The sequence below is a fragment of the Lithobates pipiens genome, unplaced genomic scaffold, assembly GCF_037356315.1.
Source record: "Lithobates pipiens isolate NorthernLeopardFrog02 unplaced genomic scaffold, aLitPip1_a1.2 Scaffold_13, whole genome shotgun sequence".
Taxonomy (NCBI): domain Eukaryota; kingdom Metazoa; phylum Chordata; class Amphibia; order Anura; family Ranidae; genus Lithobates; species Lithobates pipiens.
The window spans coordinates 116,374,947-116,392,108 of NW_027507718.1; the positions used below are offsets into that span (position 1 = coordinate 116,374,947).

Sequence of the window (17,162 nt, forward strand, 5' to 3'; positions counted from 1 at the left end):
CCAGAGCTGTAAAGGACAGGTAAAGTATTTTAAAAACCTGTGTTGTGTTTTTTTTTTTATGTACGCTTTTTTTCCCCAGGTGAATGGGTAGGGGTACATCGTACCCCATACTCATTCACATAGGGTAGGGGACCGGAATCTGGGGGCCCCCTTATTAAAGGGGGCTCCCGGATTCTGATAAGCCCCCCGCCCGCAGACCCTGACAACCAATGGCCAGGGTTGTCGAGAAGAGGCCCTTGTCCTCATCAACATGGGGACAAGGTGCTTTGGGGTGGGGGATTTGCCCTTAAAGTCCCGGGGGGTACTTTCTGTCCTATATACAAAATTTAGGGATGTTGGCAACACATATTGGAGATACATTCTCACCATGGTGGTTCCTCTCTTATATTAGCAGTACAGAGATCACAGTAACTACGGGGGCAGGACCAAAAACACATGAAGAGTCAGTAGGCGCATCCCCACACCACCAACAATTGTGTTCCACCGCAGGATAAATTTTATGGAGGTGGTGTTGTATCAGCAGAATTTTAAATAGTATCCATCTAACCCTCATAGCTACCAATTGGATAAAGGGGTAATCCCAGACATCTTCCCAGTCATCACCGTCCAGGTCCAGCACCTCTGCCTGCCATCCATTCCCGTTGCAGTAGGTCAAGACCCACATGAACAGACAGCAAAAAAGCCTTATAGATCACGGATAGGGGCTTCTCCAAAACGTCATCATGTAACAGGGATTCTAAATCATCCTGGAGCAGATTAAGTGAGCTGAAACAGATCTTTCCTTTATGCATAGAAAAATGGACTACAAATTGTGCTGGCATGCTTCATGGGGGAGTGTAGAAGAAAAATCAGGCAGCTGTTTTTTTCTCAGTGGACTGCAACTCAGCTCTGTTGCAAAAAAAAAAGTAAAAATAAAATAAGGCGCTACAATGTAGTCAGTGGGAGTAAGCCCTAATTCTATTCACTTACCCAGAAATGCAGTGTTCACAGTCATATGAGAAACAGTGATGCTTTGACTAGCTATACTATTTAATAGATACTAGGGGATATGGAAGTCCTGTTTTGTTGAGTTATACTGTCACCAACCGGAGGATGTTAGCAAACAAAAAAAAAAATTGTAGGCCAGCCAAGGCTTTATTCAGAACCATAGGGTTATATCGCCCCCTACAGGAGTAGGACACTAGGCAGAAAAAAAGACTTGGCTACGCCCCTGGGCAGTCCTGGGTGATATAGACCCCCCTCTCTGCTATAGGCCTTCAGTTATGTAACAAGCAGTATCAGAAGTATTAAAACTCCATAAAGGGTCGGGTGCTGTGTCTGTTAAAGTGGTTGTAAACCCTTACAACACACTTTGACCTACAGGTAGGCCTAGATTGAGGCTTACCTGTAGGTCCAAGAAATATCTCCTAAACCTACACGGTTTAGGAGATATTTGCCGAAAGACAGGCACGGCGGCTTCACTGAATGACAGCGGCGGAGCAGCAAAACCCCCCGAGAAGATGGATGCGGCGGACTACAGGGGACAGCGGTGACTTCGCTGGTTCCTGTGTCAGGTAAGTGACACAGTATGCATAGTAGTCCATTATGTTTTACCTTTGCAGGGAATGAAAGAGAAAGTAAACTAATCAGGGTTTACTTCAACTTTAATGAACTCAGAGAAACGAATTTTACGGTAAGTCAAAACCCCTATTTTCTCATTCGTACATTGACAGACTTTGGGATGTCCCAAAGCAGTGCCAAACATGAGGGGTGGGGCAGCCAACAAAAAAACAGGCCAACCAGACAACCTGTAGCTCAGCGAGAACAACCTGGAGCCCACCTGACCAGCAAAAAAGAACCTCTTCACAAGGGACAAAAACCTCTAGACCGCAGCCTGCAGAACCTTGCGGCCAAAAGAAGCATCCACGGATGCCAGCACATCCACCTTGTAAAATTTAGTGAAAGTGTGCACCAACGATAGCCCCCTTGCAAACTTGCGTTACTGGCTCCTGATGATGGAAGGCCCAGGAGGCACTCAGCGCCTGAGTCGAGTGTACCTTCACCAGGAACGGAGGAACTCAACCATTTATAGTATAGGCCTGAGTCACCATCTGCCTGACCCATCTAGAAATGGTTGCCGAGGGAGCAGATAGCCCCTTCTTTGGTCTGTCCATGATCACGAACAGGGAGTATGACTTTCAAAAAGACTCAGTGGCCGCCAAATACATTGTGACAGCCCATACCACACCTAAGGTGTGCGAGGCAAATTCCTTTGGATGTTGCAGCCTGGGACACAGAGAAGGCAACATGATGTCTTCATTTAAATGGAAATCAGAGACAACCTTTGGAAGGAAAGAAGGTCGAGGACGAAGCACCACTCTATTATACCATTGTCCCTATGAATCACCAAGTAGGGCGTGCGACAATATTGCGCTGTCAACTCTAACACCCTGCGAGCAGAAGTAAAAGCCACCAAGGTGGCCACCTTCTGTGATAGCGCCAGCAGGGGAACTTCTCAAATATTTTCAAACGGAGGCTTCTGTAGAACTGAAAGTACAAGATTCAAGTCCCATGGTGGCAAAGGAGATCGCACGGTGGAAACACATGCACTCCTTGAATGAAGGTACGCACCAGGGAATGCAAAGCCAGGGAGTGTTGAAAGAAATCTGCAAAGGCTGACACCTGGCCCTTGACAGTACTCAAGTCCAAATTCTTTTCAACGCTCCTCTGAAGAAAAGACAAAATCCGAGTTACCGAAAAGGAACGTGGGTGAAACCCCACTGACTCACACCACGAAATGTACGCTTTTCAAGTCCGATAATATACCTTTCTGGAAGTAGACTTTCTAGCTTTGAGCTGTATCGGAATCGCCAACGCAGATAAGCCCCTATCCTTCAACACCTGGCTTTCAATAGCCAGGCCATTAAAGCCAGCGACGGTAAAGCAGAGTGGAAGATCCGCCCTTGAGATAGCAGATCCTCCCCGAGAGGCAGCTGCCAGGGGGGCGTCTGCGATCAGACGCACCAAAACGGCGTACCAGGGCCAACGAGGCCAGTCCGGGGCCACTAGAATGACTGGAATTTCTTCGGCTTCGATCCTGCGCAACAGCCACGGCAGAAGCTTGAGAGGAGGAAAGGCGTAGATCAGACAATACTGGCCCCATGGAGCGACCAGAGCGTCTGAGGGTCCCGAGACCTGGCCATAAACCTCTGCACCTTCCTGTTGATTGCAGATGCCATCAGATCTACCTCTGGAGATACCCAGCGTAGACAGATCTGTTGAAATACCTCTTGATGGAGGTAACGAAATAAAAATTGCCAGGACAAGAGATCCCAGTAGGGAACTAGGTCCTTACTCCTGCCTAAGCAGAAAAAAAAACTGAAGGCCTATAGCAGAGAGGGGGGTGTATATCACCTAGGACTGCCCATGGGCATAGCCAAGTCTTTTTTTCTGCCTAGCGTCCTACTCCTGTAGGAGAAGATATAACCCTATGGTTCTGAATAAAGAAGGCTGTGTCGGTCAATGAGTGAATGAGAAAATATTTTTTTCTTTCTTGTCCATTAAAAAGGACACTAAAAGCCATATACTGTCAGGATGTACAAAAGAAGTCCAACAGAGGGGTGGGCAACAGCAGCAACTGCAAACAGGTCCAACAAGAAGCATGAAGCATTACCTTCTAATTCTGACAATGAATGAGGCAGAAGCCCCTGCCTGATAGGGGAACCTGCTAACATGACCAAAGGGAGAACACCGAGATATAACCTGATGCCCAATACCAAGCAAAGAATGATCACTGACCAGACAGGAATGACTCCACACAGAAGGTAGCACTAAACCATGGACCAGGCAAGGAGCTGGTCAACCTAAACCCACAAAAAAAAAAAAGCGAATACAAAACAGGGAAAAGCGTCAGAATGGCCTTCTTCAAGAGTTAATCATCCAAAGAAAAGGGGCCTAACTACAGGTTGAAAGGTCCCACGAAGTGATAAAGACTATCTTGGTTCCTGTCAAGAGGATTTTTGCAGTGGTTTAGGTTGTTCTGGCCCCAGACAATCCAAGGTGTAACAGGGCTCTACTCTGACATTCTTAATCTGCAAGGCAGGGTTCGAGATGCCCATTGGTGCGTAAACCTCTCCAAGTTCAGAAGCTACCAGTTAGGAAGAACTGTCCTCCAGAGAATTTCCCTTGGGATCAGTGCAGGCAAGATTAAGATCCAAGGTACTGTCCACTACCTCTCCTGATGCAGGAAGGACTCCCGTTCCACCTTGGTGGTAAAGAAACATCTGTACCTAGATGCTGCCCAGTAGTGTCTGAATCAGGAGACCTGCCCAAAGAGGGATCTCACAACAGTGAAAGAACCACCTGTGTCTGGAAATGTAAAAAGTAGCCCAGAGACAACAATTCTTTAATGAGAGGGATCAGACCAAGAACTACCTGATCCTTGAGGCAGGTACAAAGGTCTTATCAGGAGATACATGGCTGAGGTAGACCAAAAAAAGATGGAAAAAAGGGAAAGGGCCTCACAGAGGACTGTCCGTCAACAACCACTGCTTCAGCAAAAGGTTGAGAGACATGTAGATCACTGGCTAAATGCAGGGACAGAAGATTAAATGGTTTGTAAAAAACATTCCAGTGACAGAGTATTCAGAAAACAGCAAGTGCTGAACTCCACTAATCAAGCAGACCAAAGGGTCCTCTGGAGAAAGAGGAAAGATGAAAATGACTAATTGTCCTACACGCCCCAAGGGAAGGGAATTGACACAGAATTTACAGCAAAAATCCCTGAATTGAAGAGACCACCAAGTGGACAGGAAAAGTCACAGGATGTAGAAACTGAACAGCTAAAAAAAGTGCTGTTGTGTAAACCTAGGGGACCCTGAACAATAAACAGCCCAAGTGTGGGCAAACCTTTATGCTGTAGACTTATCTAAAGGCTTAGCAGGTTTTTTGCTTCCAGCCTTGCGAGCTGCCTGAGAAACAAGGTTAGAGGATCCAGGTGTGCCTGTTCCTGGAGTAGGAGAAGGAGGATAGGATTCAGCTGACCTTAGACTTCTTATTCCGAGTCAGGTTAATGCTCTGACCTATTGTGATATCCTTGATGATGGCATGTCTTCAAGACCAAGTAAGTCAGGTGCACCCCCCCAATCTGCTGTCCAGCATCCTAACCTGAGTGACCATACAGGACACAAGTTTGAATGCATCTAGAAAGCCATCACTTTACTGAAGGGTAAAGCTGGCCATACACTGAATAAAAACAGAACTGAAGTTCAGTTATAAGAAACAGTGAACAAGCAGGCTTTTATTGCAGAAGAGACATGCACTGCTGTTTCTGCAATAACATACTCCTATCTCCTTGCTCACTGTCTTCTTCTGTGCTTGTAAACTGAGCTGAGCATGCACAGCTCTGCTTACAGTGCTGAACTTTAAGTGCCAGGATGACTAGCTTCTGCATATGAGCATAAGTAGCACCATCCCCTGCCGGCCATTGTAGAAGCCAAAAAGCTGGCTCTCAGAAGTTGCCAGTGCTGGAGAGAAACCGTTGGACAGGTAAGTATCCACCCTTTAGTAATTTCAGCCAGTTCCTAATTAACTGGCAGAAATGTGTCAGTGGGAAGCCCTGATGGCACCTCTCTTCCCCTCATCAGTCAACTGAAAAATCGATTCAGATGCAGGTATTACAATAGCCACAGCAGGAATTTCATTCACCCGTGCTGTTTAATATGGATAGAGGAGTTTGTTAGATTTTGTTCAGTCTGCAGGTTGCTGCTATGTGTGGATGGCCAGCTTAAGGCTTCAGACATCTGCCTCACTCACAGAAGCAAGAAGAGGTCCACTGTGGCAAAGTGGAGATCACTTTTGAGGGAATTTAACCCATTCTGTCAGTCTGACAGATTAAGGTCATAGTGAGGACCGGGTGAACGGCAAAGCCCACCAACAAAAACTATTTGACAAAGAGGGAATAAAGCGGAGTTCTTGCGGTAAGAATGCCCTCTTCTGTAATAGTGGTTTAGATATCCAGTAGGGTAACATATCCAATAAACGCTCAGGTGTGGACCAGGACATTTCAGGGTGCTTCCAGTCCACATAAAGGAACACCTTGAATAGTGTGAGTGTGGTGGAAAAATCTTTTTAGCTTGACAGGCTAAAAGACCCAAGCACGGAGAAAGCAGTCTGATTCTTCAGATGCAGAGTAGCCTGAAGATTGCAGGTTAGCCACGCAATGTCCAGTCCAGTGGGGTCTGGGTACCGCACTCCAAAATTAGGCTGATGATAGACAAATCTGGAGAGCTGCCATGTAGGGACCAGCTCAAGCAGTGATGTAGGAAGTAATCTTGATAGAAGAAAAAACTGAAGACGAAACAAGTTAAAAAAAGTTAAGAAATAGACTTTTCCCAGCAGAGCTGAAGAAAAGACATCCACCCTCCTGGAACACTAGGTAGAAATGGCAGCATGCTGGGTAATGGAGGAGTTTTCCTGGCCTTAATTTATTTATTTTATTTAGCCAGTGCGTAATCCTTCTGTAGATGACAGTATAACAGAATATGACTTCTTGTTTCCCTCAATGGACAAGAAAGGAAAATAAGAGTTTTTTTCTATGGGTGGGTCACTAGAAAGCACAGTAATAAGCTATGTCTCTGAAGTCTTGCTTGGCTAAATAGGTACAAGTATGGTTCTATGGAAAATTCTGAAAGGGACAGCTAACACAGATGGCATTTTTCTGGTTTTGACTCTTTCTAGAGACCAGAGTAATGAAATCTGTTACATGTTCCCTAAAACGACATGATTGGTTTTGGCCGTGCAACTCATAATTTAATTTTTTTATATATCTAAAGTAAGCTTACTGTGATTAGGGATAGGTGAACTGGTAAAGTAGGGTGTCCCATTGAGTATACTACTTTCTTATTAGAGTATACTACTTTTTTATGCCATAGATGAAGGAGATTCACATACCATAAACCCCCAAGGCAGGGGTATCAAACTCAATTGCATCATTAGCATTATGATTGCCCTCAAAAGACCCAGTTGTATCTGTAAGACTAGATATCCAGAGCATCCCACCCTCACAGTGCACCCACTTACCTTGTACTGCTTCTGGGAAGAAGCTGGGGGCATTGCTGGAAAGCATAAAGTACAGAGTTTGGAGGAAAACAAGAGGAAGGCTGGAGGGTCACATGAAATGGCCTAGAAAGCCAGATTTGACCTGCGGGTCCTGTGTTTGACACATGTGCCCTAAAGCATTAAAAAAGCATTAAAAAGTGTCCCTGCTGTTTACTCCGAATAATGTGGACTTGTAAGTGGTACTTCATTTTTCAATTTTTACTAGTTAACTCATATATTGTATTAGGCAAATCAAATTTTTATCCAGTGGCGCAAGCAAATGGACTTCACTGTCAAATAACAGATTAAGCAGATTTTCATCTTTAATTGTGATGTGCATTTTTTTCCACCCTATATACTTGGGCCCTTTAGCATCAATATATACTGTATGCACAAACAATCAAATAATTTTTTCTAGCACATGTGATTCCACAAAATTCAAACTCCCTTGGCTTTAATCCATACAAACAGTAGTTAGGGTATGCAGTGAAAATGGCTTGCTATCTGTCGGGATATACAAATAATAAAATCTCAACAATAGTCACACAACTGTGTTGCATCAAAACATTTGGTATATGAACATTTTTTTGGGCTTGCTAACCTCCATAACTGTTCAGGGACCCCACTGTCCAAAGAAGGAAAAGAAAACAGAAGCCGGGAGAAGACAACATGAGAACAGGGATACAAACCTCAAGGACAACAATATATATAATCGCTGATTCAGGACCAAGCGAGGGTAACAGTCTCTGTAGCTGTCCACATTGTCCAATCAGGTAACAGTTCACGATAATGGCTATTACACCCATTGCCTCCATTACATTCTGAAAGAAAGGTGTACATGTTTTTACCTTAAAAATTACTATTTTTACTCATTTGCTTGTTTTTGTTAGTATTTTTTTGCCAAATAAAGATTAATGAACACAAGGTTAAGAAGCTATAGCTATAGAAATATATTAGCAGTACAAAGTTGATTACACCATGTATATTGTAAACCTCTCACTGCCGTCCACACCCACCAGCTCCTTACTTGCCACTGTCCAATTCCGTCTACACGGCGACCAAATGGCCTCTGAAATCCACTGCAGAGTTTAAAGGCATCACTGCGAATTTCAATGATGTTATTGACAAGGGCACAAACTGCAGCAAGGGGAAAAGCAGATGAGAAAAGGACCACATAGCCAAACTGAACAAACATCTCTTGATAATCCTGGAAGGTATCCTAAGGGAAGCAAACCACAAGATCAGAAAGGAACAGACCTTGTCTTCATCAGACACTTTCATAAATGCACCATAAAACCAGCCTTAGAAGTCAAACAGATAAATACAAAAATATCCATAAATATTCCCTTTAGGTCCCTTTCACACTGACGGACTGATCGGCTCTGCCTGTCCATTTTTCAGGCGGACCAACTATAGTTCTCTATGATGCCATGTGTCTGCTGACATCCACCGGCATTCATTCCGATCCAGTCCGCTAAAAATAGACGGATAGTGATCTGTTTCCCCATCCATCTGGCGGATCAGATGACAGTCGGATGGAAACAGACAAGCGGTCCGTGTCCATCTGGCCACTCCTTAGAGAACAGTGGGCTGTGCCTATGTCCACTCTGCATAGCGGAGGATCAGCGCACAGGGGAGAATTATAGGCAGACAAGGTTGTGTCATATGCTTCTTCATACCCGGAATTACTAGGTATTTATTTTCTATCCCGGTGGTCAAATGGAGTAGACCGCAAAGGAAAATTGCCACTCCAGGTGAGAAGGCACAATGAATAGTGTGAGACGCCTCACATGGGTGCAAGCCCCGACTCGGCTGCTGTAGAAGACTGAATAAGGAAAGAAATTGGCTGTACACCGACGTCCTTGAAGTCCATTTATTGAATGTTCCATACAAACAATGACACACTCCACGGTTGCAGTAGCCAGAACAGAGGTGGACTAGTTTCGCACAGCTACACTGTACTTACTCATAAGCACAGTGTAGCTGTGCAAAACTAGTCCACCTCTGTTCCAGCTACTGCAACCATGGTGTGTGTCATTGTTTGTATTGAACATTCAATAAATGGACTTCAAGAACGCCAGTGTGCAGCCAATTTCTTTCCTTATTCGGTGAAATAGAGTGGTGGGGGAGTGAAGGGAAGATGAACATTAACTGCTGGTCAGGTTAGAAAACACAATACAATGTTACAAGGGCTAAGCATAGAATGGTCACACACAAACACCATTCTCTCACCTCATACTTCTTCATACAACTTTCCACCTCAGCTTGAGTCAACTTTGTAGGATAATGGTCTTCTGGAGGGTCCATCCATGACTCCCGTTTCTGCTTTCTCTCAGATTCCTCATCATCTTCACCTTCCTTACTAATCTCAGGTTCTACAGTCATCCTTTTCCTCCTTCTCCGTGGCCTCAGCTTTACTGCAGGTTCCTGCTCCTCCAATTCCTGAAGCCCTGCCACAAGTTCTTTTTCATCGTCTTCATCATCCCCCAGCTGAAAAACTGAGGCTGGGTCACTGCCTTTTTCCACAAGTGTAGGGCTCCCTTCTTGTAAGAAGCTTACCTCATCCTCCTGCTGGGAGAGTAGGCATTCTTCTGCATGCTTTTCACCTTTTTCCAGAAAGCTAACTCTTTTCAATTTCAGTCCACAATCCATTATACTTTCTTCCTCTGATTCATCCTCCTCAGAGAAAGCACCTTCTTCCTCCTCCTCTGGGACACCACAACCTCCATTCAAGCATTTCTTACGTCCCCCTGCACCAGGATCTAAAAGGTCTCCAGGTGGCTTCGGTGGCCGCTGAGGGAAGGCATACTTCTGCACAAGCCTTCTTAGTGCATATTGAATAATAAGCAAGATGGATTTAGTATTAATCTCTCCTTGCTGCATTTTCTGATATAGGTGAGGTTGTGAGACCTCCTTTATGTTCTGCAGAAACTGGCGTATGACCAGGAGTGTGGCCAACATCTGCATATAAAAAAGCAAAAAACAAAGTACAGCTGAGAGAAGCTTAAGTTAGTATAGTTTGTATCCCATATACAGACAAAATTCATAAAGAAATATACTTTAAAGGACAAGTTCACCTTTTGGAACATGCGAAATGTATCACTCGTATTTGGGGTGGAACATGTCACATGTTCCAGCAGCTGCAGCCTCTCCCCCAGCATTCCTCCCAGTGACAGCGAGCAGGCATCTCCTCTGGGCACTCGCTGGCACTCTGACCACATCATTCATTTACAGAGTTCTGTGACTGGGAAATTACAGGTACCAACAGCCTTTGCATCTGTCGGAGTATAGTTCGGAAGGCAGCACAGTGGTGTAGTGGTTAGCACTCTCACCTAGCAGTAAGAAGGGTTGCTGGTTCGAATCCCAACCACGACTCTACCTGCCTGGAGTTTGCATATTCTCCCTGTGCCTGCGTGGGTTTCCGCCGGGTACTCCGGTTTCCTCCCACAATCCAAAGACATGCAGGTAGGTTAATTGGCTTCTGTCCAAAATTGGCCCTAGTATATGAATGGGGACCTTGGATTGTGGGCTCCTTGAGGGTAGGGACTGATGTGAGTGTGTAATGTACAGGGATAGGGACAACTGTAGACACTCAGGTTGAACTGGATGGACTGGTGTCTTTATTCAACCTTACTAACTATGAAACTACCATGGCGCTGTTCAGCATTCTGGTAAATCATTGTCTCTTCCTGTCAGTGTGCATCTGTCTGCCCGTATGAGGTACAAGCAGGCAAATAACACTGACAGGTCTCCAGGAATACTGCATGGCACCCGTGATCTAAAGATTGCGAGTACAATGCTTTACAGGATCCAAGAAGAAACAAAATATATAAAATATTAAATGCACTTTTTTTACCTGCAACAAAATATGTGCATTTATATATTTTTTTACTTGTAGTATGTAAAGCATTGCACCCCCAATCAGCAGACTGCAGATGCCATGCAGGACTCCTGCAGACTTGTCAGTGTATCTGTTTATACCTCATATGGGCAGGCAGATACACACTGACAGGAAGAGACAATGTAAGAGTGCTCAACAAAGCCATGGTAGTTCATTAAAAACCACAAGCCGACAGCCACAAAGCATTATGGTACTTGTAGTTTCCCATTCACAGAACTCTGAAAGGCGTGGCTGGGCAGAGCCCCACATGGCTGTGTTATTTTCAGTGACAGCGGGTGCCCAGAAAAGATACCCGCTGGGAGGGGCGAGGGCTGGGGGGCGGGGGAGAGGTTACAGCTGCTGGAACATGTTACATGTTCCAAAAGGTGAACTTTTCCTTAAACAAATTCTTAATTTGAGGCTATACTGTGCATTAGCTAGCGTGTTCTTGAAAAAATATATTTTGTGTTACAAAACCTTTAGACAGCACAGGTCCCATTCGGTTAGCTGATCAAGTTTTCATACATCCCACTGATGCTTTAACATAATGGAGGTACTCAGGGTGTGATAAACTTCTAATCAATATTAATGCACAACAATCTGCTAAGTTGTAAAATTGTATTCCAACGTTTTTTATAAGAATGTTACTCCGTGTGCTGTCCACTAGTGACAGGTGCAATTTAAAGTGTTAGTTCATCTAAAAACTTTATGCGGTCAATATGCACAATATCACCCTAAACTAATGAGATTTCAAAACTATGCTTCTCTTCTGCCAACATACCTGTAGGTCATTTTCACAATGACAGAAGCTTTCCGGTAAAACTGTAAAATGTTTTTCATGGCTTCAACCTGTCTTCTTACTAGGATTAATCAGCAATTAATGAGATCAACCCCAAGTACTAAAGGAGAGGGCACTGTCCTTTTCCTGAGGGACACACAGCGCACTCTGTCAGGTTGGATAAAATCAGCAGCTGCAGCAGAAGAGAGTGAGAGAGAGTGTGTGTGAGTGTGAGAGTGAGAGAGAGAACAGTGCCCATGTTCAACCCTCAGGGTAGGTCTAATAGCTGCCTCTTCCCAGTAAGAAAACAGGACAGAACCATGAAAAGCATTTGCAGTTATTCCACTAGGGTTCTGTCAATGTGAAAATGGCCTGAATGTATTTTAGCAAAAGAAAGGTCTAGTTTTAAAGTCTGATTAGCTTAGAGTGATGCTATTGTGTATAGTGATTACATAGTGTGTTTTTGTTTTTAAACAGTGAACTATCCCTTTAAATGGTACTCCATCAAAAAACTATTTTGGACAGAGCGAGGAAGAATTAACACCTCTGCTGGATTTATTATTGCGCTTTCTCTATTGGTAACATTAGCCTGCGTTTTCTGTCCCATGGACAGGTGACACTAAGACAGGAAGAGAGGAAATTTCCTCAGTGGAATAGCAACAGCAAACAAAGCTTGTACACTTTCTAATCCTTCCCCATTCTACTTTTATTGCTGCTTATTTCCTCATCAAATAAAATACTTTTTACTTTACTATTCATTGTGCAAGGGAAGTTCTAACCTATTCCCAGTCTTTCAAACATAACTGGAGATCCTCTTTTAGACGTAGATGCCTTATTAACATTAAGGCCTCATGCACACTGGACGTTTTTTGATGTTTTTACAGCAGCTATTTTTGGCTGTAGACATTTTTTTTTTACAGTCATTAATTTCTCCATCATGTTACCTATGTGTCCATGCACATATTCAGCAGTTTTGGGCAGTGGCGTTTTTGAGCAGTAAACCCCCCCCCCCCCCCCCCCCCCCAAAACTAGTGGGTTTTGAGAGACGTTGTTCAGCTGTAAAAATGCTCTAACACTGATAAATGTCGATAAATGCTCAAAAATTTCACTAACCACTGTTTAACGTTTTTGATCCATTGAAAAGAAAAACAAATATATTCACCTCCTATACAGGAAGTACCTCAGTTTTGTAGCAAGCAATTCCCAAAAGAGGGGAGGGGTCTCTGTGTCCTATGATGTACTCCAAGAAATGGATTTTATAGGTAAGCTATAGGAAAAATCCTATTTTGTTTATCGTACATCACGGGACACAGAGCAGCTATAGTAATTACTATCTGGGATGTCCCAAAGCAAAGCCCCTGAAGGGAGGGAGACCCCATCATAAAAACTGCCACCAAAGAAGGACCTACTCTGCTAGTTGTAATATGCTGATGCCATAGGCAGTATCTTCTCGATGTAATTGCCATCGACCTGGTAAAAACCCTGTAGATGTATAGACAAAAAAGATCTAAGAGTGTTCTTGTACACCTGGGCCACTGACACCTGATGATGAATGGCCCAAGATACTCCCACACCTGGTAGAGAATTTCTCCCTAGAAAAAAAAAAAATTATTTTGCTATTTAAACCATAGGAATCATTGATAAACTGGCAGATCCACGGCTAAATATTCAACCTGGATGCCGCCTGCCTTTCCTGAGCTCTTCTGTCAGCACAAACCAGGATTCCTGACTTGTGCCCACAACTCAAGTAGACCCTGAGCATCTGAAATACCTCTAGAGTAGGTAGCGATCTTTCTCCTGCCGACTGTAGATTAGGAGAAAAAAAAAAAGGGAACACACTGTCCTGATTCAAGTGAAAAACTAGAAACCACTTTAGGCAATAAAACTGGATGAGGACGCAACATTGCCTTATGATGCGAGACCAAGAATGGCTCCTTGTATGAAAGAGTCGCCAACTCTGACAAGCCACTTCGTGAAGTGATAGCAACCAAAGAAGCCACCTTCTGAGATAAAAGGACCAACAGAATCCCCCGATTGGTTCAAAAAGTGGCCTCTGCAAGGACAGTCAAGATCAACTCAAGTCCCAAGGAAACAAGAATGGCCATGCTGTAATTGAAGTTCCCTGAAGCTGGCTTCCAGGGGCTCAACAGTGCTGAGATACAGGACTCAAGATCATCAGGTCCCGCTGGACTGGGAGTGTCCAAGGAGCAACCTCCACAAGGCTCACCATGTCTGTGTACCAAGTCCCCCGGGCTAATTTGGCCAACACTAATATCAGGGTTACCACCTTACAGATTCTTCACAAAAGATGTGGCAGAATCCGAAACAGGGAAAAAAATGACAAATAAGGGAGAACCAGACCTTAAGGTGTTACCAGTACATGTACCCCTATTGGCAGTGGGACTCTTGTCCCAGACACACCTGTACCAAGCTGTTGTAGAACTTGGAATCCAGTAGATTCCCCTGCAGAGTTCCCCTTGCCACTATCCTATACCTGGAATATGTATTGGCGATAGAGACAGCACTTGTACTGTCCCAGACAGAATGTGGTACACCTCTCTGAGTCGCATGACCTCTGGTGCCACCCTGGTGGTAGAGATATAGAGACTATATATATATATATATATATATATATATATATATATATATATATATATATATATATATATATATATATATATGCCTGCAGAAGCATTTCCAGATTGAACCTACAACAGGTTTGTCCTATAATCCAGAACAAGGCAAGATAGTATTCTCTCCTGTGGAGACCAAGCCCACTGAACTGTAGCCAGCCTCAACAGAACTTAGAGAGACTGGCATCAGTGATTATTAATTTTCCAAATTCCTGAAAAGGAAGAATATCAAGCACCAATTTTTGCTCTGCAACACCCCAGAAACAGAGCCTTCCTACAATGCAATACCTGGATTTTCAAGTTCCAGACAGAGAATTAACCTCTACCAAGACCTGGAGTAGGGCTGTATGTAGAGAACGTGCTTTGACCTAAACACAAATATATCAAAGGAACCCCTGGAATTGACTGCTTCCTGAGCAAAGATTATTGAGGTAAAGAGTATTGAGGTGTCCTCAGCAAGCCCAGCACTGGGGCCAGATGCTTTGAGAACCCTCCGGAGCTCTGGCCAACCCAAAGGGAAGATTCACAAAAAATAAAGATAAAAAATAAAAAACGGCTTTCCACTGCAATTATAGAAATCTTTGATGAGCCTGGAAACAAATCCACATGAAGATGTGCATTTACAGATGATTATGGACCCCAAAATCTATCTCTTGCAGAGAGGTCATCACTAAACAGTCTAGCCTGTCTGAAACAGAAGGATGTTCAGCGGCTTGAGATCTTAAGATAGACCACATGTGTCTATTTGGCTTTGGAACGGCTACCGTTTAATTGTCTCACAATAATAACTTCTGCTCCAAGAGCAAATGCAAGCAAAAGACTGATGACTCTGTGACAGACCCAGACAGCCACAAGAGGTGCACTTAACCTACCAAGTTTCTGCTGGCTAAAGATGGAACAAACCACCTCAAAAGACTGCCCTAAGATTTTCTGGCCTGAAATGCTCTCAAAACCCAGCAGCCTCAGATGCCTCCCTCACCCAGGTGGGGAAAGCTTACAGCATCTGGTATCCCCGGGCAGTCTCCCATCTATATACTAACCAGGCTTAATCCTGCTTAATCTTCGAACAACCAAGATCAGGCACGATCAAGGTGATGTGACCGCATTCTGATGAAAAATGAATGCGCCAGGAAACACGAAATGCCAAACACCACAGTCGCTCAGATGCACCCGGCACCCGACACCCACTGTCCATCGGGAGATGTGGACACTGCCAGAACCATGAACCTGAGAGCGGCTCCCTGCTTCCCCCAGCTGCCTCTTTTCTGGAACCATTTAACTGGTATAACAGGTAAATAATGCAGAAATCCCCCTTATTAGATGCTATAAAGACTACTACTGATCTGACTGCTTTGGAAAAGCACATTGTATACCCGTTTCTGTTAGTCACATAAGAAGGAATCATTCTGTCTCCTCAAGGCAGAGCTAAGGGCAGATATTTTAGAAAAGAGCTTGCAAAATTCCATTTTATCCTTCAAAGCCTACAAAGCAAATCTAGAGATTATTGTTAAGAACATGGTTTGTAAAAAATAAATAAAAAAACAGACTCTGTGGTGCTACATTTTTTCTAAAACTAGAGTTTGCAAATTTTAAAGTGCACCTGTAGTATCAGATAAAATTATCTGCTGCGAGGGAAAAAAAAAAAAAAAAAGATAGGAAAGGAAGCCCCTATCCCTTTTTAGTCATTAAAGTTGAACAGTATTTTGGAATCCCGATGACCACTTACTGAACTAATTAAGCTCTACTCAACCATATCAATGCTTGCCATACATTATACAATTTTCTTATTTAATTTCCCTTAGATTTACCCTCTAGTGCAAGGGCCTGTCTGATTGAATACAGACTGAACGTTTTTAGGTATTAACTCATATTATATGGTTTTGGTAAATCTAAAGGAAAATTGTATAATGTTAAATCTAAAGAAAGTTGTATAATGTATGGCCAGCCCTAAGGCATACTTGATGTTGCTATGCTATGCCTATATTGTGAACATAATAAGGTTAGGTTGTGGTCAAGTTTAGTGTCACTTTTTCAGAAGGATGATGATTGACAGCTGTCTTTCACATCCTACCAATTCCACTATTTATTCATGTTGCTCTGCCTTAATGAAAAAAGGCCATTGACACAGACAGAATTGTCTTTTATGTGCGCCTCTCATCCTTGTTTCTCTTCTTTGCCAAGTGCTTGACTTATTTGATCTTGAAACACTAAGGGATTAACATGCTCAACTCTGGAGCTAAAGCCACAAAACTAATACTATAGCTTATGCTCCCAATACAGTTGTTTTTTGGCACCAAGGTGCTCTCCCAGGACACAACGGTGGTAGGTATGCTTTAGTCATGGGGATTATCTCCAGAGTTGGGTAAGTTGAGCCCAATTTATCGCACAACCAAGAATTTTTTTTCTGGCTATTAACCATAATAGTGGGCACCTGGTACCTGCTCTGAAAGCGTTTGCCTATAATAAGGCTTACCTGTAGGTAAAAAAAAAAAATCTCCTAAACCTGTACGGTTTAGGAGATATTCCCCCTGCAATGAGCCGCTGACTGCAGCGACGGATGTGCACAGGGGATTCTCGGCTGAAAGCCTGGCAGACTATGGATTTTGCCAGAAAGAAGTCTCCCATGCGCATGCGCGGGAGTGATGACATTGCGGCTCCAGTCACTCATATAGCTGGACCCGCGATACCCGGAAGACACACAGAGGCTACATGTCAGCTATCTCGGCGTGGACCAGGTGAGATACCGACGCCTCATTCTAAGGTAAGTATTTCATAATGAGCTAGTATGCGCATA

General features: G+C 43.8%; 1 protein-coding gene across 5 annotated transcripts in view; it reads right to left on the reverse strand.

Annotated features, from left to right (window-relative positions):
* The window catches only part of ANO8 (anoctamin 8), a 150,336-nt gene that overhangs the window by 20,041 nt on the left and 113,133 nt on the right, over positions 1-17,162 (reverse strand). For all 5 annotated transcript variants that reach the window (XR_013272187.1, XM_077475424.1, XM_077475425.1 and 2 more), the window contains 3 exons: positions 9,310-10,038; positions 8,105-8,296; positions 7,767-7,898 (listed from right to left, as the gene is read on the reverse strand). Coding sequence is in view for 4 of the 5 variants with exons in the window: in XM_077475424.1 (XP_077331550.1) it covers positions 7,767-7,898; positions 8,105-8,296; positions 9,310-10,038 (1,053 nt within the window). In the remaining variant the exon portion in view is untranslated. The remainder of the gene's footprint in view (positions 1-7,766; positions 7,899-8,104; positions 8,297-9,309; positions 10,039-17,162) is intronic.